The 21,960-nt window shown below is 39.8% G+C and overlaps 3 protein-coding genes and 1 long non-coding RNA gene across 4 annotated transcripts; all 4 read left to right on the top strand.

Annotated features, from left to right (window-relative positions):
* Positions 1–3,461: 3,461 nt before the first annotated feature.
* On the top strand, positions 3,462–5,540 carry LOC307027854 (E3 ubiquitin/ISG15 ligase TRIM25-like). Its single transcript, XM_079696208.1, has one exon. The coding sequence runs from the start codon at positions 3,472–3,474 to the stop codon at positions 5,080–5,082; it is 1,611 nt and encodes a 536-aa protein (XP_079552334.1). The 5' UTR covers positions 3,462–3,471; the 3' UTR covers positions 5,083–5,540.
* Positions 5,541–7,040: 1,500 nt separating this feature from the next.
* LOC307027855 lies at positions 7,041–8,603 on the top strand. Its single transcript, XR_013804781.1, has 2 exons — positions 7,041–7,179; positions 7,876–8,603. It is a non-coding gene; the product is annotated as an uncharacterized lncRNA (long non-coding RNA).
* Positions 8,604–10,061: 1,458 nt separating this feature from the next.
* On the top strand, positions 10,062–12,750 carry LOC307027853 (E3 ubiquitin/ISG15 ligase TRIM25-like). The gene has a single exon (XM_079696207.1). The coding sequence runs from the start codon at positions 10,363–10,365 to the stop codon at positions 12,001–12,003; it is 1,641 nt and encodes a 546-aa protein (XP_079552333.1). The 5' UTR covers positions 10,062–10,362; the 3' UTR covers positions 12,004–12,750.
* Positions 12,751–16,668: 3,918 nt separating this feature from the next.
* Positions 16,669–20,778, top strand: LOC307027856 (zinc finger MYM-type protein 1-like). The gene is made up of 5 exons (XM_079696209.1): positions 16,669–16,782; positions 17,325–17,408; positions 17,507–17,608; positions 17,720–17,788; positions 18,175–20,778. Exons 3-5 carry the CDS (start codon positions 17,560–17,562, stop codon positions 20,382–20,384), a joined length of 2,328 nt encoding a protein of 775 aa, XP_079552335.1. The 5' UTR covers positions 16,669–16,782; positions 17,325–17,408; positions 17,507–17,559; the 3' UTR covers positions 20,385–20,778.
* Positions 20,779–21,960: the final 1,182 nt, after the last annotated feature.

Genomic DNA, 21,960 nt, shown 5'->3' with positions numbered 1-21,960 from the left:
CGGACAGGTGGTGGAGGATATAATGGAGGCAAAGGAATTAGTTTGTTTAAATAATGGGCAAGGTACAAGGATCAATTTTAGAGATGGAACAGAGTCTGCGATCGACCTAACTCTTGTAACAAGTGAATTAGCTTCTGGTAGCAGTTGGGAAGTATTGACAAATAACAGTATTGGGAGTGATCATCTTCCGATTATAATCAAGTTTGATATAAATCATGTGGTTGAGCTAGACGGTATCATGAGATGGACTTTTTCTAAAGCAAATTGGGAGATGTTTGCTAAATTGTGCGATAATGAATTGGATCAGATTGATATGGCAGAAAGTATTGATGAAATAAATGAGCAATTTACTTCAAATATAATCAAAAGCGCTAATCAAACTATTGGGAATAAAACTGGGAAACTTGGTAAATGTGTTAAGATGGTACCGTGGTGGAACAAAGACTGTAATGATGCAATCCGAAACAAAATCAGGCTGTTTGGAAAGCTAAGAAAGACACATTCATTACATAATTTATTAGAATATAAAAAGGCACAGGCTCAGGTAAGGAACATTGTTAAAAGAGCAAAAAGTGAGTGTTGGAGAGGATTCTGTTCAAGTATTGGGAGAACTACACCATTAGATAAAGTATGGGGAATGATTAAGAACATGAGGGGAATAAGACATCAGAGTAACCTGCCAGTATTAGAGATTGGAGGGGAAGTTGCCACTGGTGCTTTGGAGAAGGCAGAAATTCTAGCTGAAGATTTTGTCAAAGTTCATTCTTCGGAAAATTTGACAGAAGAAGGTAAGATCAGGAGGCAGGAAGTGTTAGATGAGCATCCTAATGTATATGAAGAAAGACATTCGTCGCAGAGTGTTGTAAATATACCTTTCTCTATTCAAGAGTTGAGAAGAGCATTAAGTAAGTGTAAAATGACTGCTCCTGGGAAAGATAATGTATGTTATATAATGTTGACCAAATTAAGTGATTTTGCATTAGGAAAGCTGCTGGAGATGTACAATAAGATCTGGGAGAAAGGGAAGCTGCCAATAATATGGAAAGAGTCAGTCATTATTCTTATTAGGAAACCTGGGAAAGATCCAACCAGTCCAGGCAGTTATAGACCTATAGCTCTGACATCGCACTCGTGTAAAGTTATGGAAAGAATGATAACAGAAAGGCTAACATACTACATTGAGAAAAATGAACTAATGACTCCTTATCAGAGTGGGTTTAGAAGAGGGCGGAGTACTTTAGATCCACTGCTGTGCCTGGAGTCTGAAGTCAGGAAAGCCCAAGCGAACAAGGAGTGTGTTGTAGCTGTATTCTTTGATGTGGAAAAAGCTTACGATATGATGTGGAAGGAAGGATTATTAATAAAACTGGACATTATGGGTCTGGGAGGTAATGTATATAATTGGATTATGGATTTTTTGTTTGGCCGTGCCATCAGAGTCCGAGTTGGCAAGTCATATTCTCGCAGGCATGAAGTTGAAAATGGAACCCCGCAGGGGAGTGTCATCAGTCCTCTTTTATTTTCTATCATGATCAATGATATATATACACAAGTAGGATCTGATATTGGTAAGTCACTTTTTGCAGATGATGGAGCTATTTGGAAAAGGGGCAGAAATGTAAAATATATTGTATCTAAGATTCAGGAAGCCATTAGGGAAATTGAAAGCTGGTCTCTGACATGGGGGTTTAGATTGTCGGTGGAAAAAACTGAAACTTTATTTTTTACGAGGAAAAGGATAGGTGAGGAGGTTAGGTTAAAACTTTATGGACAAGATCTAAAGAAAGTGAAGACATTTCAATTTCTGGGAATATGGTTGGACGAGAGAGTCACATGGAGTACTCACATTGATAAAGTAGTAGATAAATGTAAAAGGGTTTTAAATGTTATGAGGTGCTTGGCAGGCACTAAGTGGGGGGCTGATAAAGCTGCTTTGAGGAACGTATACACGGCCTTAATTAGATCAGCCATAGAATACGGACTAATAGTGTATGGGTCAGCTGCATACTCTTCTCTTCAAAAATTAGATAGAGTCCAGGCACAAGCACTAAGGATATGCTGTGGGGCAGTAAGATCTACACCTGTGTCGGCACTTCAGGTAGAGGTCGGAGAAGTACCTATTTCTTTGAGGAGAAAGCAGTTAATTGTTAATTACTGGGCAAATCTACAGGGTCATAAAGATACTCACCCTACTAAACAAACTGTACAAACAAGTTGGGAAAGTAACAAAATAAAAAAAGAAAGTTTTTGTTTTTGTGTTTCGGAAATATGTAAGGAATTCAAAGTTAAAGAATGGAATATTAGTCCGACGGTGTTGTTATCAGCTGTTCCACCACGGTTGCTACCTCAACCTATAGTAGATTTATCATTATTGAAACGGGTACATTCAATGAAAAACAAATTCAATGTAAAGGCTTATGTGAACACTGTTCAACATGAACAATATGGGCACTTTATAAAAATATTTACTGATGGATCCAAAAATCCAGAAAATGGTCTAACGAGTTGTGCATTTTATGTTCCTGAGTTAAAAGTCAAAGTGGGAAAGCGTACAAGTGATCACATTGCAGTATATACAGTAGAGATGATGGCTATCTCTCTTGCACTTCAGTGGGTAGAGGAAATACAGCCAATGCGAGTGGTCATTTGCTCTGACTCCAGTGCAGCTCTGGAGAGTATAAACAACTTCTCTTCAGAATGTCGTCAGGATATTTTACATGAAATTTTACAAAGCATGTTTAGGTTAGTTCATCTGGGAATTGTTGTTCAATTTGTGTGGGTTCCAGCGCATGTGGGCATTAGAGGGAATGAAGTAGTGGATCAACTGGCAAAATGTGGTTTGAAAGCAAACCAGATTGATATTATGGTACCCATCAGTAGAGCAGAAGTCAAATATTTTACAAAAGTGGTTATCAAGCAACAATGGCAAAAACTATGGGACAGTAACACCAAAGGAAGACATTTATATCAGATACAAAGGGAAGTAGGAACGGGAAGCACTTGGGGGAGTAGTAGAAGAGAACAGAGCATCAACAGCAGGATAAAATTGGGACACTCTGGACTAAACTCATCACTGCATCTGATTGGAAAACATCCAAATGGCAATTGTGATGGTTGCCAACAACCAGAGACAATACATCATGTATTTTTTAGCTGCCCGGACTATAACAGACAAAGATTCATTCTGAAAACTGCACTGGAACAACTCAACATCAAGGACATGGATTTCAGGGCAATATTTGAAAGTAAATCAAGAAATGAAGCAAACAAGCTGATCTTCAAATTCCTCAAAAGCACTGGTCTGAGGACAAGGATTTAGTATGAACATTTAATAACTCAACAGTAGGTGGCGATATATGCTCCAAGTGGAAGCGATTCGCCATTAAAGAAAAGAAGAAGAAGAAGAAGAAGAAGAAGAAGAAGAAGAAGAAGAAGGCCAGCCCTCTCAGTGTCGTGTCTCTGAGAGGGGGAATGACGCAGCAAGGAAGTCAGCGGGACAAGGACAAACTCTGCTGTTCCATCTGTCTGGATCTACTGAAGGGTCCGGTGACTATTCCCTGTGGACACAGCTACTGTTTGAACTGTATTAAAAACTACTGGGATGAAGAGAATCAGAAACATGTGTACAGCTGTCCTCAGTGCAGACAGACCTTTGAACCGAGGCCTGTCCTGATGAAAAACACCGTGTTGGCAGAGTTAGTGGAGGAAGTGAAGAATAAGAAGACAGACGTCAAAGCGTCTCCAGCTGATCACTGCTATGCTGGACCTGGAGATGTGGGATGTGATGTCTGCACTGGGAGAAAACAGAAAGCTCTGAAGTCCTGTCTGCAGTGTCTGGTCTCTTACTGTGAGCAGCACCTCCAGCCTCACTATGAATCCCCTGCCTTTGGAAAACACAAGCTGGTCGACCCCTCCAACAAGATGCAGGAGATCATCTGTACTCGTCACAATGAGGTGATGAAGATTTTCTGCCGCACCGATCAGCAGTGTATCTGCATTCTCTGCTCCATGGACGAACATAAAGGTCACGACACAGTTTCAGCTGCAGCAGAAATCAGCGAGAAGCAGAAAGAGCTCGGGGTGAGTCGTCAAAACATCCAGCAGAGAATCCAGAAGAGAGAGAAAGATGTGAAGCTGCTTCAGAAGGAGGTGGAGGCCATCAATCTCTCCGCTGATAAAGCAGTGATTGACAGCGAGAAGATCTTCACAGATGTGAAGCAGCAGATCAGATCTCGTCAGGAATCTGAAGTGGCTCACGTCAACAATCTTCAGGAGAAGCTGCAGGAGGAGATCGCTGAGCTCAGCAGGAAGGACACCGAGCTGGACCGACTTTCACACAAAGAGGACCACACCCAGTTCCTACAGAGTTACAGCAGGTTATCACGTCTGAGTGAAGCTACAGACTCCTCCGGCATCACGGCTCGTTCCCTGAAGTACACCGAGGACGTGACTGCAGCTGTGTCAGAGGTCAGAGATAAACTACAGGATATTGTTAGTGAGGAACGGGCCACGATGTCATTAACAGAGACTCCACAGACAGAGCCCAAGAACAGGACTGAATTCCTCAAATATGTGTGTGATATCAGACTGGATCAGAACACAAGGAACAAACATATCGTGTTTAATTCTGAGCTATATGCATATTTCTACTTGAATAAAAATAACTGGTATGCTCACCCAGACAGTTTCACTGACTGGAATCAGATTTTGTGTAGAGAGAGTCTGACTGGATGTTGTTACTGGGAGGTGGAGGTAGGAGCCAGTGTTTTTATAGCAGTTGCATACAAGAGTATTAGCAGAAAACGAGATGAAAGTTTATTTGGAAACAATGGCAAGTCTTGGGCTTTGGAGTGTTTAGGTGACGGTTATGAATTCGGACATAACAAAATCAGAACATCACTCTCAGGTCCTTGGTCCTCCAGAGTAGGAGTGTACCTGGATCACAGTGCAGGCATTCTGTCCTTCTACAGCGTCTCTGAAACCATGACTCTCCTCCACAGAGTCCACACCACATTCACTGAGCCGCTCTGTCCTGGGTTTGGTCTGCATAGGGGTGGAGCCTCTGTTAAAATCTGTAACTAGTATATTTTAAAGAGTAAATAAATGTCTGAAAGACCAAATAATAACCTGATAGTTTGGTGAGGGATGATGAAAATATATGATTTGTGATATTTCTTGTTCTTCATGTACTAAGATTATATTATGAATGTTTTTTGTTATTGTCTGTAATTAACCGTTTTTGTCAGAGGTGGTGTGAGACCTGATATGTGAATAGAGGATCAGCAGTGTGGGATATCTTTGGTAATAAATAACTGATCTGAATAAATCCAGTTTCCGAATAGATTGATATGGATTATTGAAACTGTAACGTGTTATATTGATCTGTAAAGTCCTTCTGTTGAATGTTCATTTTTATTGTTGCTGTAATATTGTCATCTCTTTCTGTTCCTCTGCACGTGCCTAATGCAGACCTACATCCTCTTTGTATCACATCATTAAAATCAATCATTAAATCAATAATAAAACGTTTTCTGAATCAATCAATATTTTGGGGTATTTTTTAACACTGATATCATTCATTTCTCAAACACCTTAAAACTTCATATTATTTCACATTACTGTATTCAGGATTATTGGCCCCCAACCCCCTAATTTACTAATAATATTATTAGTGATAATACAATACAAAAAAACAAGGCGAGCCAGCAATTTTTGCTTCAAAATTCATTTGAGTTGTCTTTAAGTCATGGTGATGATTAGATAGATGCACACTCTCACCACAAGGTGTCGCTGTAGACAAGTGTAAGGTTAACGCTGGAACAGCAACAAATAAAAGCCATGTCATCATCTGGACACAGGAGTCAGTTCATCAATATACCAACACAACACGTATTAATGAATCCCATTAGTATGATTTTAGGAAAATATTTCGGATAAATAAAACTTTATACAATAAATGCATAACTGATCACATCTATCACTGTATCAACATTAAAACATGTACACAACAAGTTTAAGAAACACACAACTCAGTTAACACTTTGAAATGCTGATTTTATTTGATCTTTTTACAGCACTTCGTTCATATTACACACTGTATACACCGGAATAAGTTTTAAACTACATAAAAAACACCATGTGATCTTGTCAGTCATGATCAGTTGTTTCTGTGAAGAAGCATTGTGGCACAGCATTATCTCCTTTCCTTTCGTAAAGGATGATCCAGTGTTTCCTATAAGCAAAAGGAGATTATAAAGGGAAGCTGAACATCATATCCTATCAACTAGACTCGAGGATTTAAACGGCTCTTATCATGGCTGCCTGCCACTTAGGTACTTAGTCTGAAAATACAGAAAAAAGGTGCGCCATGAGAAGGTATTTGCTGAATTTGACAAATGGCGTATTTGGTTAGAATTGCTGAGTAACACACTTAAGAATAATTGTTCCTGGAGGATTATGAACATTTCAAACTAACAGCACAGGCAGTATATTTTCTACATTGTTCACAGTTGATAGAAAAGGAGTGAGTGGAACAGATGTGTTTGGATTGTCATTATTAAGAACATAAACACTTGTCTCCTTCACAACAGACTGAAAACTACATTTCTGTCTGGGCTAACAACACGACCTTGTTTGTTTCACATTATTCACAGCATGTAGAAACAGAGCCTGAACACACCTTGAAATCCGAAATCCCGCCTCTTCCTGGAGCGAATCGAACATTAACAGCCCCTCCTTCTTCTTCCTGCTCTCAAACAAGGCCAGCCCTCTGAGTGCCGTGTCTCTGAGAAGGAGAATAGCGCAGAAACTAATTCAACCGCACCAGGGAAAACTCTGCTGTTCCATCTGTCGGAAGGATCAGGTGACTATTCCCTGTGGACACAGCAACTGTTTGAGCTGTATTAAAAACTACTGGTTGAATGTGAAGCTGCTTCAGAAGGAGGTGGAGGCCATCAATCTCTCTGCTGATCAACAATCTTCAGGAGAAGCTGCAGGAGGAGATCGCTGAGCTCAGCAGGAAGGACACCGAGCTAGAACAACTTTCACACACAGAGGACCACACCCAGTTCCTACAGAGTTACAGCGGGTTATCACGTCTGAGTGAAGCTACAGACTCCTCCAGCATCACGGCTCGTTCCCTGAAGTACACTGCAGGACGTGACTGCAGCTGTGTCAGAGGTCAGAGATAAACTACAGGATATTGTTAGTGAGGAACGGGCCACGATGTCATTAACAGAGACTCCACAGACAAAGCCCAAGAACAGGATTGAATTCCTCAAATATGCGTGTGATATCACACTGGATCAGAACACAAGGAACAAACATATCAGCTCTCAGTCTTACATTGCAGGATTCAGCTTGAATACCGAGGAATGGTATGCTCACCCAGACAGTTTCACTGACTGGGCTCAGATTATGTGCAGAGAGAGTCTGACTGGATGTTGTTACTGGGAGGTGGAGGTAAAAGTGAGTGTTTTGGTAGCTGTTGCATACAAGAGTATTAGCAAAAAAGGAGATGAAAGTTTTTTTGGAGACAATGACAAGTCTTGGGCTTTGGAGTGTTCCAATGACGGTTATAAATTCAGACATAACAAAATCAGAACATCACTCTCAGGTCCTAAGCCCTCCAGAGTAGGAGTGTACCTGGATCACAGTGCAGGTGTTCTTTCCTTCTACAGCGTCTCTGAAACCATGACTCTCCTCCACAGAGTCCACACCACATTCACTGAGCCGCTCTGTCCTGGGTTTGGTCTGCATAGGGATGGAGCCTCTGTTGAAATCTGTAAAGATTTCAACAAAGAAGACTCAAACCCATAGAATGAGGAAACACCACACGACAACTTTCCATTTCTCATATATATATTCTTTTTTTAGTCTGATGAAAGCTGGAAATCACCAGAAAAGATGAAGAGAAGGGTGCAGCAGAACCCCGGTCGCTGCTATAAGGACTCGGGTCACCCACACATGACAAGTTTATTTAGAGTTAAGTTTGTTTGTCTTTGCAGCCATGGTGAGTATCACTGCTCACAAGAAGGGAGTTTTCCTTCTTTTATTTTACATTTATTGTGTTATTCTCTAAGGTCAAATGTTGGATTACTAACCAAACAATTGCAAAAAAGGAAATATTCCTGAAAATATTATGAACACATATTTGAAAGAGTAAATAAATGTCTGAAAGACCAAATAATAACCCTGATAGTTTGGTGAGGGATGATGAAAATATATGATTTGGGATATTTCTTGTTCTTGATGTACTAAGGTTATATTATGAAAGTGTTTTGTTATTGTCTGTAAATAACAGTTTTTGTCAGAGGTGGTGTGAGACCTGATATGTGAATGGAAGATCAGTAGTGTGGGATATCATAAATAACTGATCTGAATAAATCCAGTTTCCTAATAGATTGATATGGATTATTGAAACTGTAACGTGTTATTTTGATTTGTAAAGTTCTTCTGTTGAATGTACATTTTTATTGTTGCAGTAATATTGTCATCTCTTTCTGTTCTTCTGCACGTGCCTAATGCAGACCTAAATCCTCTTTGTATCACATCATTAAAATCAATCATTAAATCAATAATAAAACGTTTTCTGAATCAATCAATATTTTGGGGTATTTTTTAACACTGATATCATTCATTTCTCAAACACCTTAAAACTTCATATTATTTCACATTACTGTATTCAGGATTATTGGCCCCCAACCCCCTAATTTACTTTGTACATTTGTATAGTAATAATAATGATATTATTAGTAATAATGCAATTTTTCAAAAAAGGCGAGCCAGCAACCACCTTCTGTCAACGTTTTTTTTAAATAATTTTTGCTTCAAAATTCATTTGAAAGTTGTCGTGAAGTCATGATGGTGATGATTAGAGAGATGCACACTCTCACCACAAGGTGTCGCTGTAGACAAGTGTAAGGTTAACGCTGGAACAGCAACAAATAAAAGCCATGTCATCATCCGGAAACAGGAGTAGGTTCATCAATATACCAACAAACACAACAATGATTTTACACACTAACAGGGTTGGGAGTGTTACTTTAACAATGTAATCCATGTCCACTACATAACCTATAATAAGAATGGAATCAGTAACCTCATCTGAGTATCACAATATAAAAGCAATGTAACCTGATTACTCTACGTTACTTTTGGATTACCTCAATATCAAATGCAATGCAAATAAATCTGAGAGAATAGAAATATCAAAAATATGTTTTTGACTTAAGTGTATTAAGTAAGACATCAGAACAATGTGACCTTTGAGAAAAAGAAACCAAGATATTCAATATCAAAAATGTGTCCTCTTCAATTACAGAACTTTAGTTTAAAAATGCACATGAATAAAAGTAAACAGTAATTTAGTTAATTAATCAGGTGTCCACCAACTGCATTATAATATATATAATATATATTTAATGTGTGATGGTTGTTCGCACTCACCCTCCTGTCCACACGTATTAATGAATCCCATTAGTATGATTTTATGAAAATATTTCGGATAAATAAAACTGTATACAATAAATGCATAACTGATAGGCCTTCACATCTATCACTGTGCATATCAACATTAAAACATGTACAACAAGTTTAAGAAACCCCACACAACTCAGTTAACACTTTGAAATGGTGATTTGATTTGATCTTTTCACAGCACTTCGTTCGTATTACACCCTGCATGTAGCACCGGAATAAGTTGTAAACTGCATAAAAAACACCATGTGATCTTTGTTTGTCAGTCGTTATCGGTTGTTTCTGTGAACAAGCATTGTGGCACAGCATTATCTCCTTTCCTTTTGTAAAGGATGATCCAGTGTTTCCTATAAACTAAAGGGGGTTATAAAGGGAAGCTCGCTGAACCTAATTTCCTATCAACTAGACTTAAACGGCTCTTATCATGGCTGCCTGCCACTTAGGTACTTAGTCTGAAAATACAGAAAAAAAGGTGGGCCATGAGAAGGTATTTGCTGAATTTGACAAATGGCGTATTTGGTTAGAATAGCTGAGTAACACACTTAAGAATAATTGTTCCTGGAGGATTATAAACATTACAAACTAACAGCACAGGCAGTATATTTTCTACATTGTTCACAGTTGATAGTAAAGGAGTGAGTGGAACAGATGTGTTTGGATTGTCATTATGAAGAACATAAACACTGTCTCCTTCACAACAGACTGAAAACTACATTTCTGACTGGGCTGACAACACGACCTTGTTTGTTTCACATTATTAACTGCATTTAGAAACAGAGCCTGAACACACCTTGAAATCCCGCCTCTACCTGGAACGAGTCAAACATAAACAGCCCCTCCTTCTTCTTCTTCCTGCTTTCAAACAACGTCTCTCTGATCGGGAGAATGGCGCAGCAACAAATTCAAGCGAACCAGGACAAGCTCTGCTGTTCCATCTGTCTGGATCTACTGAAGGGTCCGGTGACTATTCCCTGTGGACACAGCTACTGTTTGAGCTGTATTAAAAACTACTGGGATGAAGAGAATCAGAAACATGTGTACAGCTGTCCTCAGTGCAGACAGACCTTTGAACCGAGGCCTGTCCTGATGAAAAACACCGTGTTGGCAGAGTTAGTGGAGGAAGTGAAGAATAAGAAGACAGACGTCAAAGCGTCTCCAGCTGATCACTGCTATGCTGGACCTGGAGATGTGGGATGTGATGTCTGCACTGGGAGAAAACAGAAAGCTCTGAAGTCCTGTCTGCAGTGTCTGGTCTCTTACTGTGAGCAGCACCTCCAGCCTCACTATGAATCCCCTGCCTTTGGAAAACACAAGCTGGTCGACCCCTCCAACAAGATGCAGGAGATCATCTGTACTCGTCACAATGAGGTGATGAAGATTTTCTGCCGCACCGATCAGCAGTGTATCTGCTTTCTCTGCTCCATGGACGAACATAAAGGCCACGACACAGTTTCAGCTGTAGCAGAAATCAGCGAGAAGCAGAAAGAGCTCGGGGTGAGTCGTCAAAACATCCAGCAGAGAATCCAGAAGAGAGAGAAAGATGTGAAGCTGCTTCAGAAGGAGGTGGAGGCCATCAATCTCTCCGCTGATAAAGCAGTGATTGACAGCGAGAAGATCTTCACAGATGTGAAGCAGCAGATCAGATCTCGTCAGGAATCTGAAGTGGCTCACGTCAACAATCTTCAGGAGAAGCTGCAGGAGGAGATCGCTGAGCTCAGCAGGAAGGACACCGAGCTGGACCGACTTTCACACACAGAGGACCACACCCAGTTCCTACAGAGTTACAGCAGGTTATCACGTCTGAGTGAAGCTACAGACTCCTCCAGCATCACGGCTCGTTCCCTGAAGTACACCGAGGACGTGACTGCAGCTGTGTCAGAGGTCAGAGATAAACTACAGGATATTGTTAGTGAGGAACGGGCCACGATGTCATTAACAGAGACTCCACAGACAGAGCCCAAGAACAGGACTGAATTCCTCAAAAATGTGTGTGATATCAGACTGGATTTGAACACAATGAACAGACATATCTCTGCCACTACCTGCCAAGGGGCTCAATTCCGCTTGTATGCATATGGCTACTGGTGTGCTCACCCAGACAGTTTCTCTGACTGGGCTCAGATTTTGTGTAGAGAGAGTCTGACTGGATGTTGTTACTGGGAGGTGGAGGTAAAAGGGAGTGTCTTTGTTGTAGTTGCATACAAGAGTATTAGCAGAAAAGGAGATGAAAGTTTATTTGGAAACAATGTCAAGTCTTGGGCTTTGCAGTGTTTAGATGATGGTTATGAATTCAGACATAACAAAATCAGAACATCAATCTCAGGTTCTTGGTCCTCCAGAGTAGGAGTGTACCTGGATCACAGTGCAGGTGTTCTGTCCTTCTACAGCGTCTCTGAAACCATGACTCTCCTCCACAGAGTCCACACCACATTCACTGAGCCGCTCTGTCCTGGGTTTGGTCTGTATACTGATAGAGTCTCTGTAGAAATCTGTAAAGATTTAAACAAAGAAGACTCAAACCCGTAGATGGGAAACACCACACGACAACTTTCCATTTCTCAGATATATATTCTTTTTTTAGTCTGATGAAAGATGGAAAACACCAGAAAAGATGAAGAGAAGGGTGCAGCAGAACCCCGGTCGCTGCTATAAGGACTCGGGTCACCCACACATGACAAGTTTATTTAGAGTTAAGTTTGTTTGTCTTTGCAGCCATGGTGAGTATCACTGCTCACAAGAAGGGAGTTTTCCTCTTATTTCTTTTATTTTACATTTATTGTGTTATTCTCTAAGGTCAAATGTTGGATTACTAACCAAACAATTGCAAAAAAGGAAATATTCCTGAAAATATTATGAACACATATTTTAAAGAGTAAATAAATGTCTGAAAGACCAAATAATAACCCTGATAGTTTGGTGAGGGATGATGAAAATATATGATTTGGGATATTTCTTGTTCTTCATGTACTAAGATTATATTATGAAAGTGTTTTGTTATTGTCTGTAAATAACAGTTTTTGTCAGAGGTGGTTTGAGACCTGATATGTGAATAGAAGATTAGCAGTGTGGGATATCTTTGGTAATAAATAACTGACCTGAATAAATCCAGTTTCCTAATAGATTGATATGGATTATTGAAACTGTAACGTGTTATTTTGATTTGTGAAGTCCTTCTGTTGAATGTACATTTTTGTTGTTGCTGTAATATTGTCATCTCTTTCTGTTCCTCTGCACGTGCCTAATGCAGGCATAATAAAACGTTTTCTGAATCAATCAATATTTTGGGGTATTTTTTAACACTGATATCATTCATTTCTCAAACACCTTAAAACTTCATATTATTTCACATTACTGTATTCAGGATTATTGGCCCCCAACCCCCTAATTTACGTTGTACATTTGTATACTAATAATATTATTAGTGATAATACAATACAAAAAAACAACGCGAGCCAGCAATTTTTGCTTCAAAATTCATTTAAGAGTTGTCTTTAAGTCATGGTGATGATTAGAGAGATGCACACTCTCACCACAAGGTGTCGCTGTAGACAAGTGTAAGGTTAACGGTTAAGGTTTTATAAAATGTGTTTATTAAGGCTTTCAGACGGTCACAAGGATAAACGCCTGATATCACGGCGTTACATAATGCATTTATCACCAGGCAAAGTTCAATTTGACAAATGTTCTGAATTAGTATCAGTAAATCAATAAAGTGCATGAGTATCAAAAGAGTTGGATTATTCTGAAATGCAATAAAATTCCAGTCCCTGTCAGTACATGCTCAGTTCTTTAGATTTATAACCATCATTCCCAGTTTAAAGATCGAAACAATGAAATGCAAAAAAACGGCGACCTTTCGCCCCCATAGGAATGAATGGGAAAGCGACGTGAACACAGCTCAAAATCACCCGACTTTGAGGTCGTACAGATTCGCCATACTTTAACGTAGAAAGAAGATCAAAGGTTTAACCTGCTCTCCAGACTCTCCACTTTATTGGACTAAAAGGTTTTTTTGATAGATGGTACAGTTTTCTTCAAATCACAGTTTAAGTTAGGTGAAAACGTCAGACTTTTTCAGAGTGTATATGAGGCGGAATGTTCAGAGTGATGACATCATCAGGTTAGAGGGGCTTTAAAATCTCCTGGGGAAAAAAGAGTTTAAACCTGATTTTAATCCCATAATGTCCACACTTTTCATATGATTTTGGAGGATTTGAGTAGCAAAATTAGTCAGCGTTGTCTCGATGCCTTTATGTTGCCAAATTGACCTATAAATCTGGCCTAAATGTGTCCTTGTGTGACAGAAACTCCAGCTGCCTGGCCCATAGACGAAGCAGGTCACCAGGGTAACCTTGTTGCCGGGCAGATTAGGGTAGTAGTGTCGTCACCAGAGCAGACGTACCCTAAAACAAATGTAAACACACACACACACACACACACACACACACACACACACACACACACACACTTACCTTATCACCTGAATGTCCTCCTAGAGCACCATTGAGTTCTCTGTAACCAAATGTCTCTCAGAGGGGCGTGGGGAGGGGCACCTCATTTTCATCTAAAAGTAACAGACAGAGAATCAGCACTTTAGAAACAGGGCTGAAACAGAGGGGATTATGGGATGCTGCAATGATCTGTTTGGTGTTTCAGCCAATCAGTGACATGTTCTGGATATATCTGAGACCTATAATATATTGATGAAACACAGTATAATAGGGACCTTTAAGTCCAGTTAAAAAGTGGGCATGATATTTGCAGAATTTTCCATTAAGAGAAACCCTCAAACCTGATATTTATCTTATGGTTTTAAGTCTTTTTATAGGAACAGATTACATGAAGTATGGTTGCCCTCACACAGGTATGAAATGCACAATAATGCAAATATGTATTTCTATTTTTATTAGAATGGATCTCATTATTTACCCGTTCATCCAAACCATCAGAAACGTGACTGAGACTCAACTGCAACACATTTTACATGCTCACATTTGTTTTTAAACGCCACTTTCATCTACATGAAAATACAGGATTTTCTTGTTCTTTCTGCAGAAAGAGGACTTTGCAGAAGCTCAGTGTTTCTCAACAGCACTGTGGTGTTGAGTAATGCAATAAAAAGCACCTTGAAAACAGCGAGTCAGCAGGTGTTTTTGTGAAACTGGTAGAACAAGTTTATTGCAGTTATTAGGACAAAGTTAACTAAATCAATAAAATCAGAAGGGTTTGGATTCTTAACTCAAGTAAAGATTGTACAACTACACTGTAAGTAAAAGTCCTGCATTGGAATTGTTACTTAAGTAAAAGTAAGTATAATGAGCTAAATGTACTAAAAGTCTGCAGACATGTTTTAAATAATAACACAAAAACACCCAAAAAACGTCATAATTAGACAAATGGAATACATTATGTTGGCCATGCTGCATTACAATTAACACAGCACCACCTTAGTGTTTTACAGGAAGAGTTCAGTCAGACATATATATTTATTTAAATAACTTTTTGTGTACTTTCGGGTTAATAATGTGGCCTTTTTGGCAGATTAACTAAAGGTGTGCGGCTGCTGTGGTGGGGAAAGGTGAGGCTGAATTTACCATGGCGTTTAATGGAGACATGTTGAACGTTTTTGTCACTTAATGCCCTCAAGAGGCATTTTGTTTAATTATTTCAAGCTACGATATATGGTTTCCTACGTTTGTCATGAAAAATGATGTATCAGGAATGTAACACACACTCCAATATGAAGAAGGCCTCTTTGCCAAGGTCTGAACAATGTTTAATATCTCTAAAAGTAAGAATCAGATTAGCAGTTAGCAGTTGAAGAAGGAGCAGTTAGCAGTTGAAGTTGCATGAAGATTGTTGAAGTCTGAAGAGTTTCTCCATTGACTTTCATGATAAAAATGTGATGAATTATGGGATGTATCTCTGGAATTATGAAAGTTATGAATGATAAAAGTAATAGCTATCGATTCCCGACCGAGCTGAACGTTTTGATGTTTGAACGGAGTTTCTGCGATGTTCAATGTGGGAGAAGGAGAGGCGCAAAGTAACCCGGTGGAATAATAAAGAATTTAGTGCGTAGCATAACAGATAGTTGGAATGCTGTGTCAGCATTCCCAGTAAATAAAAAGAAGTCGAGCCAGGAACCACCTCTTCGGCCAATGTTTTTAAAATACGTCTTTGCTTAGAAAATCATATGTGAAAGTTGTCTTGAAGTCATGATTGTGGTTAGATAGATCTCACTACACACAACATGGAACCAACTTTTGTCTTATGATGTTAGCATAAGCACACATATTGTATAAATAAGCATGTAAACACAGTGGACCTAACATCCTCTAGGGGTGGTCCTCACCTCCTCTAGGGGGGTCTGGGGGCATGCTCCCCCGGGAAGATTTGTTTTTAAATATTGAAGTTAAAAGCATCAATCTGGTGCACTTTGAGAGCAAAATTAAGAGATCTATGGATACATCTCTCAACACCCATATGAAACAGAACTGTAAGCAGATTTTTCTTTATGGATATTTTACAAATCACTCCCCTTTTAAACTGTATTCTTGTTTTGTCATAGTATTTCATAACTGTTTTTCATTTATTCTCTCTGGCTGTCCATCTCATTATGTTCACATAGAAACTAGCTGTCAATAGGAATATCATTCAGAAGAATTATAATTTCATGCAAAGATCTGTCACAAAAAGAGATTGCACATTTAAATTCAGGTGTTGTTATGGCAACGTCAGTGGCCAAACAGCCGCATTTATTTACTGCTGCAAATACGTTCAAACCATGGTTCAAACGTGCTGTAGACACGTAAAGGAGTGGCAACTATGCCACTATTTCAGCTGACTTTTTCTCAGAAATACTGTCACATAACATCCATATATTTCAGTGCTAGGTTGATGCTTAGCTAAGCTAACTATGAAACACTTTAACTGACAGGACTCAGAATCAACTTTGTACTGTAAGGTAGCTTCTAGCTAGAGAGCTTTCTATGAAATCACCAGGTAACGCTAAACAACTTGTATGCTTTGCTTACATATTCGCATAACTTGGAAGTTTACTGACATTGTATGAAGGTAGATATGGTGCAAAATGCGAGAGCGTGCAAAACCTGATGTGAGCACTTGCAGAAAAAAAATCTGAGCTTGTGTGCAGTTACGTGGATATTTTATACAAGTGTACATTTGGTTCACAGTTACGTGGATATTTTTATACAAGTGTAAATGTATGCACACAAGCTCAGATTTTTTTTCTGCAAGTATATCGAAGAAAAGAAGAAGAAGAGAAACGTGCCAAGGTGAAAGGTATGCAATTTTGATTGTATTGTCAACATTAGCGAATGGATCATGTAATCTTGCTAGTTAGCCAAGCCAACGTTAGCTAGCCAGCGTTTGTTATTGCCATTCAGTCGAAACTGTCATAAGGCTATTTTCTTTGTGTCATGAAATAGAAATATTAGTAATAATAACAATGTTAGTTTTGGTGTAGCGAGCTAGCCAGTGTGGTGGAATGTTAGTTAGTTGGTAACGTTAGCTAACGTTAAGTTTACCTCAGAAAGCACATTGACTATCCGAGTCAAACATTTGCCAAATTCAACCCTGTCATAATGTGCGCTAACGTTAGCTAACTAGCTCAGTGGTTCTCAACTCCAGTCCTGTTGAATGTTTTCGTTCCAACCCAGAACTAACACACCTGATTCAACTGTTCTAATAAGATAGGCATAGCTCTTGATTAGTTAAATCAGACCTGTCAGGCTGTCCTAATGCTTACTAACTAAATAATAGCTACATTTAACAAATGGAAATTATTCAATGTTGATAATACACATTTTGTTATATCATTTTAGATTCACTTTTAAAATATCTGGGACCATCTGCTGCATCAGTTGACAAGGAACCGCCATGCACCTTAGCTGTGCCGGCTTCCTCAGGTGAGTGCAATGTGTCAATAGATGTTCCTGATGATAAATAATTGAATGTGAAATCCAGTCAATATATTTGCTCTTGTGTGTTCTTTCTATATTTATAGACCTAGAACCACATGAAGGAACGTCAGAACAGCAAGCTGCTCATCCTGATGAGATGACCACTGATTCCACCCTGCCACGGACCACTGTGTCTGTTTGTTCTGGTGAGTACAATATGTCAATAGATGTTCCTGATGTGATGATAAATAATTGAATGTAAAAATGACTGTCGTGCCATTTCTAATCCAGCCAATATATTTGCTCTTGTGTGCAAGGAACGTCAGAACAGCCTGCTGCATCTCATCCTGATTGCACCACAGATTCCACCCATACACTCTTCTCAGGTGTGTGCCTGATGAATGTAAAGATGTTTAGCTATAAACCTAATTGTCCTCATGCTTTCAAATAATTGCTTTCTGTTTTTATTTACATTTTACACACTGTCCCAACCTTTTTGGAATTGGGGTTGTGTGTGTGTGTGTGTGTGTGTGTGTGTGTGTGTGTGTGTGTGTGTGTGTGTGTGTGTGTGTGTGTGTGTGTGTGTGTGTGTGTGTGTGTGTGTGTGTGTGTGTGTGTGTGTGTGTGTGTGTGTGTGTGTGTGTGTGTGTGTGTGTGTGTGTGTGTGTGTGTGTGTGTGTGTGTGTGTGTGTGTGTGTGTGTGTGTGTGTGTGTGTGTGTGTGAAGATATTGTGAATATGAGGTGAGAAAATGTGCTTCACATGCCCTCCAGATGCAGCAAAGACAGACGATCCACTACCAACCGATCCTGCTGACTGCCCTTCACATCTCACAGACACAATGAGGACAGAGTTTGTTCGGAGAGGACCATATCAGATAACACCTGATTTCATTTTCCCAAGGAGAGATGATGGGAGAAGTTGCCACCACCAGTACTTCAGCAGGACCTTAGTAAATGGAGAAAGGATCAAAAGAAGTTGGGTGACATATTCAAAAAAGAAGAACAGTCTTTTTTGTTTTTGTTGTCAACTTTTATCTCCAAAACAAATTCATTTAACAAATGCAGGACTGTCGGATTGGAAAAATGCAAGTGCTGCTTTGACCAGCCATGAAAATAGTCCGGAACACCTGAACAATTTGGCGTCATGGAAAGAATTGGCAGTTCGATTAAAACAAGGTACAACAATAGACAAACAAGAGCAGGCCCTCCTTGAGGCAGAGAAGAGTCGGTGGAGAGCAGTGCTGACACGACTGGTTGCTATTGTACAGTCTCTGGCAGGGCGAAATATGGCATTGAGAGGAAAGACAGAAATACTCCACTCTCCTTCAAATGGAAACTTTTTGAAAGAGGTTGAGCTTTTGGCGCAGTTTGACCCAGTGATGAAAGACCACATCCACAAGATTAAAAGTCAAACATCCCACCACAGCTACTTGGGCAAAACGATTCAGAATGAGTTGATTGAATGCATCAGTGGAAAGATTCTATCAACAATAGTGCAAGAAATAAAGAAATGCAAGTACTTTTCCCTCATTTTAGATTGCACCCCGGATGTTAGCCACACTGAACAGCTGTCAGTAGTCATCAGAATTGTGACACTGGAAGAAGACCCCCAGATTAAAGAGCATTTCATGGGATTCCTAGTAGCAGAGGAGTCCACTGGTGAAAGTTTGTCCGCCCTGATTTTGAAGAGGCTGGAGGAGTTGCAGATTGCCTTTGATGACTGCAGAGGACAGTCATATGACAACGGCGCAAATATGAGAGGGAAGAACAAGGGAGTACAGGCCAGGCTACTGCAGTTGAAGAGAGCTTTGTTTGTGCCTTGTGGGGCACATACACTCAATTTGGTCATTGCTGATGCTGCCAAAAGCTCCAAAGATGCCATATCATTTTTTGGCATTGTGCAGAAGCTATACTGCCTGTTTTCTGCCTCTACACAGAGATGGGCCATCCTCAAGAAACACGTCAACCTTTCACTCAAAATGTGGTCAGAAACCAGATGGGAGAGCAGAGTGAAAGCTGTGGAGCCTCTGCGATATGAAGCCGCAGCTGTGAGAGAGGCACTGCTTGAGGTGAGAAACCAGGCCAAAGACCCAATCATCAGGATTGAAGCCCAGTCTCTGGCAGAAGAAGTGGGGTCATTCCGCTTTTCACTGTGCACAGTGGTCTGGTATGACATGTTAAGTCAAATTCAGCAGGTGAGCAAAGTCCTGCAGTCCCAAACAATGCAAGTGGATGTAGCAGTAAGTCTACTGAAAAAGACTGAAAAAGCTCTCAAATCCTACAGAGCCACAGGCTTTGTGGCTTCACAAACATCAGCCAAGGACATGTGTGAAGACATGAATGTGGATGCAGTCCTTGTGCAAAAGCGGCTGAAGTCAACAAAGAGGCACTTCTCATATGAGTCTCCTGATGAGCCATTGAGGAATGCCTTGCAAAATCTGGAGGTAACGTTCTTTAACGTGGTGGTAGATGCTGCAGTGTCAGCACAAAAGGAGAGGTTTACCACTCTTGAACATGTGCAAGACAAGTTTGGCATTCTGTACAACTTCCCAGACCTGCCACACCAAGAGCTGATGAAGCAAGCAGAGGCACTTGCACACACCTTAAGCCATGGAGGGCAATCTGATTTGGATGGGAAGGAGCTGGCTCAGGAGTTGGAAAATGTACCTGACTTGCCATCAAAGAGCATGACAACTCTTGAGTTGTTGAAATTCATACACACAAAGCAGCTCACCGAAATATATCCCAACTTGTGTATTGCTCTGCGGATCAGTGCAACGCTACCAGTAACAGTAGCTTCAGCCGAGAGGAGTTTTTCCAAATTAAAACTCTTGAAAACATACCTGAGGTCCACCATGGCTCAAGAACGCCTCAGTGGTCTGGCTGTAATCAGTATTAACCATGAGGTTGGTGGTCAGATTTCATATGATGATGTGATTGATGACTTTGCAGCGAGGAAGGCCAGAAGGATTGCACTGTAAATGGAAACCAGTAGGAGCTAATATGTAGGCCAACCTTGTGTGATGATAGGGAGTGGAATGTAAATAGTTCTTGAGACAAAGTGAATTTGTAATTTTTATGTATTTGTTTGTTTATTTAGCATATTATATTTTGATTATTTGACATGTGTAACATATTTTACAATACATAATTTTCTTTTAAAGCAAATGTGCATGTTATTTTATTGTTTGTTATTGTTATTATTATTATTGTTTGTTCGCTAAGTTGTTTGTTTTAATTCTTTAGTGTGCACTTTACATTTCTTCTTAATTTTCTTTGAAAGCAAATTTGCACATTCTTTTATTGTTTGTTATTGATATTATTATTGTTTGTTAGCTAAGTTGTTTATTTGTTTTAATTCTTTAGTGTGCACTTTACATTTATTCTTAGCTCTTGTTCTTGCTTGTAATAAATAAAGCTGCAGTACTTTACTGTATAACTGTTAAGATGTTTTGATATTTTTTTTGGGGGGGGGGCGCAGTGGTGAAGCTCGCCTAGGGCACCAAATGTGCTAGGTCCGCCCCTGCCCCCATCCCTAATGCTGATGTAAAAGTTGCATCAGCAGAGGTAGAGGAGCAGACCAGACGCACGATAGCTTCTGTGCTCTCAGTTCCATTTTTTGAACACAACATTATTTATCTGTCGTTGGACTAAGGCAGACATGGCGACGGAGATAACAAAAGGTGTGGAACAAGTTTCAGTGGGTAAGAATAAAAAGAGCTAGTTACATAGCTAGCTCCCAAAGACATGTGTGTCTGGATTATTGCATCAGTTGCAGTGATGCTAGCCGTTAGCCTTCAAGCTAACGCTTATTCCTGAAAATATACGTCTCTGGCTTTAATATACATTTATATGGTGTTGTTTCATATGAACTTGCAGGTGAAAATTGAGCCGCACAGAGGCTACTTTGGGATAATATTTAGCCATGACAGCTGTCAGTTGGCTGGGCAAAAAATAAACTGTATTATACATGATTAACTCCAACGGCCTATTGAGCCAGTAACCATCTCTTTCTCTTTCGTTTTAATACATTTTTGACTTATAGGTCATATGGCAAGTTGTCGTAAAGTCATGATGTTACACAGTAAGTGCTGCGTCAGTGCAGGTTTGTTGTACGCCATTAAAACCGAAGAAGGAGGCACGGTGAATCAATTTAAAATAAAGGGTATTTTTAACAAGGACATCCTTTTTTTCCAAATGCCTTAAAACTTCACTGACCACAAAACTACTTCATATTATTTCATGAACTGTATTATACATGATTAAGCCAGTAACCATCTCTTTCATAAGAGTTTTAATACATTTTTGACTAATAGGTCCTATGAGAAGTTGTCTTAAAGTCATAATGTTTCACACTTCACACTAAGTGGCAGTATGCTTCTTCATCGTTGGTTTTGTAGTCCGCCGTTGGTTGAAACCGAGGAAGAAGAAGGTCGATCAGTCGATTGCCGATTGCATCGAGCTGCTGCTGTGCTGATGTAAAGTTGCATTTCAGCAGCAGAGGAGTAGACCCGACGCACGATAGCTTCTGTGCTCTCATTTCCATTTTTTGAATAC

Source organism: Notothenia rossii, assembly GCF_949606895.1.
Source record: "Notothenia rossii genome assembly, contig: scaffold_301, whole genome shotgun sequence".
In the NCBI taxonomy this organism is placed as follows: Eukaryota; Metazoa; Chordata; class Actinopteri; order Perciformes; family Nototheniidae; genus Notothenia; species Notothenia rossii.
The sequence above is the reverse complement of the archived record's forward strand: the minus strand, read 5'-3'. Positions and strand labels throughout refer to the sequence as shown.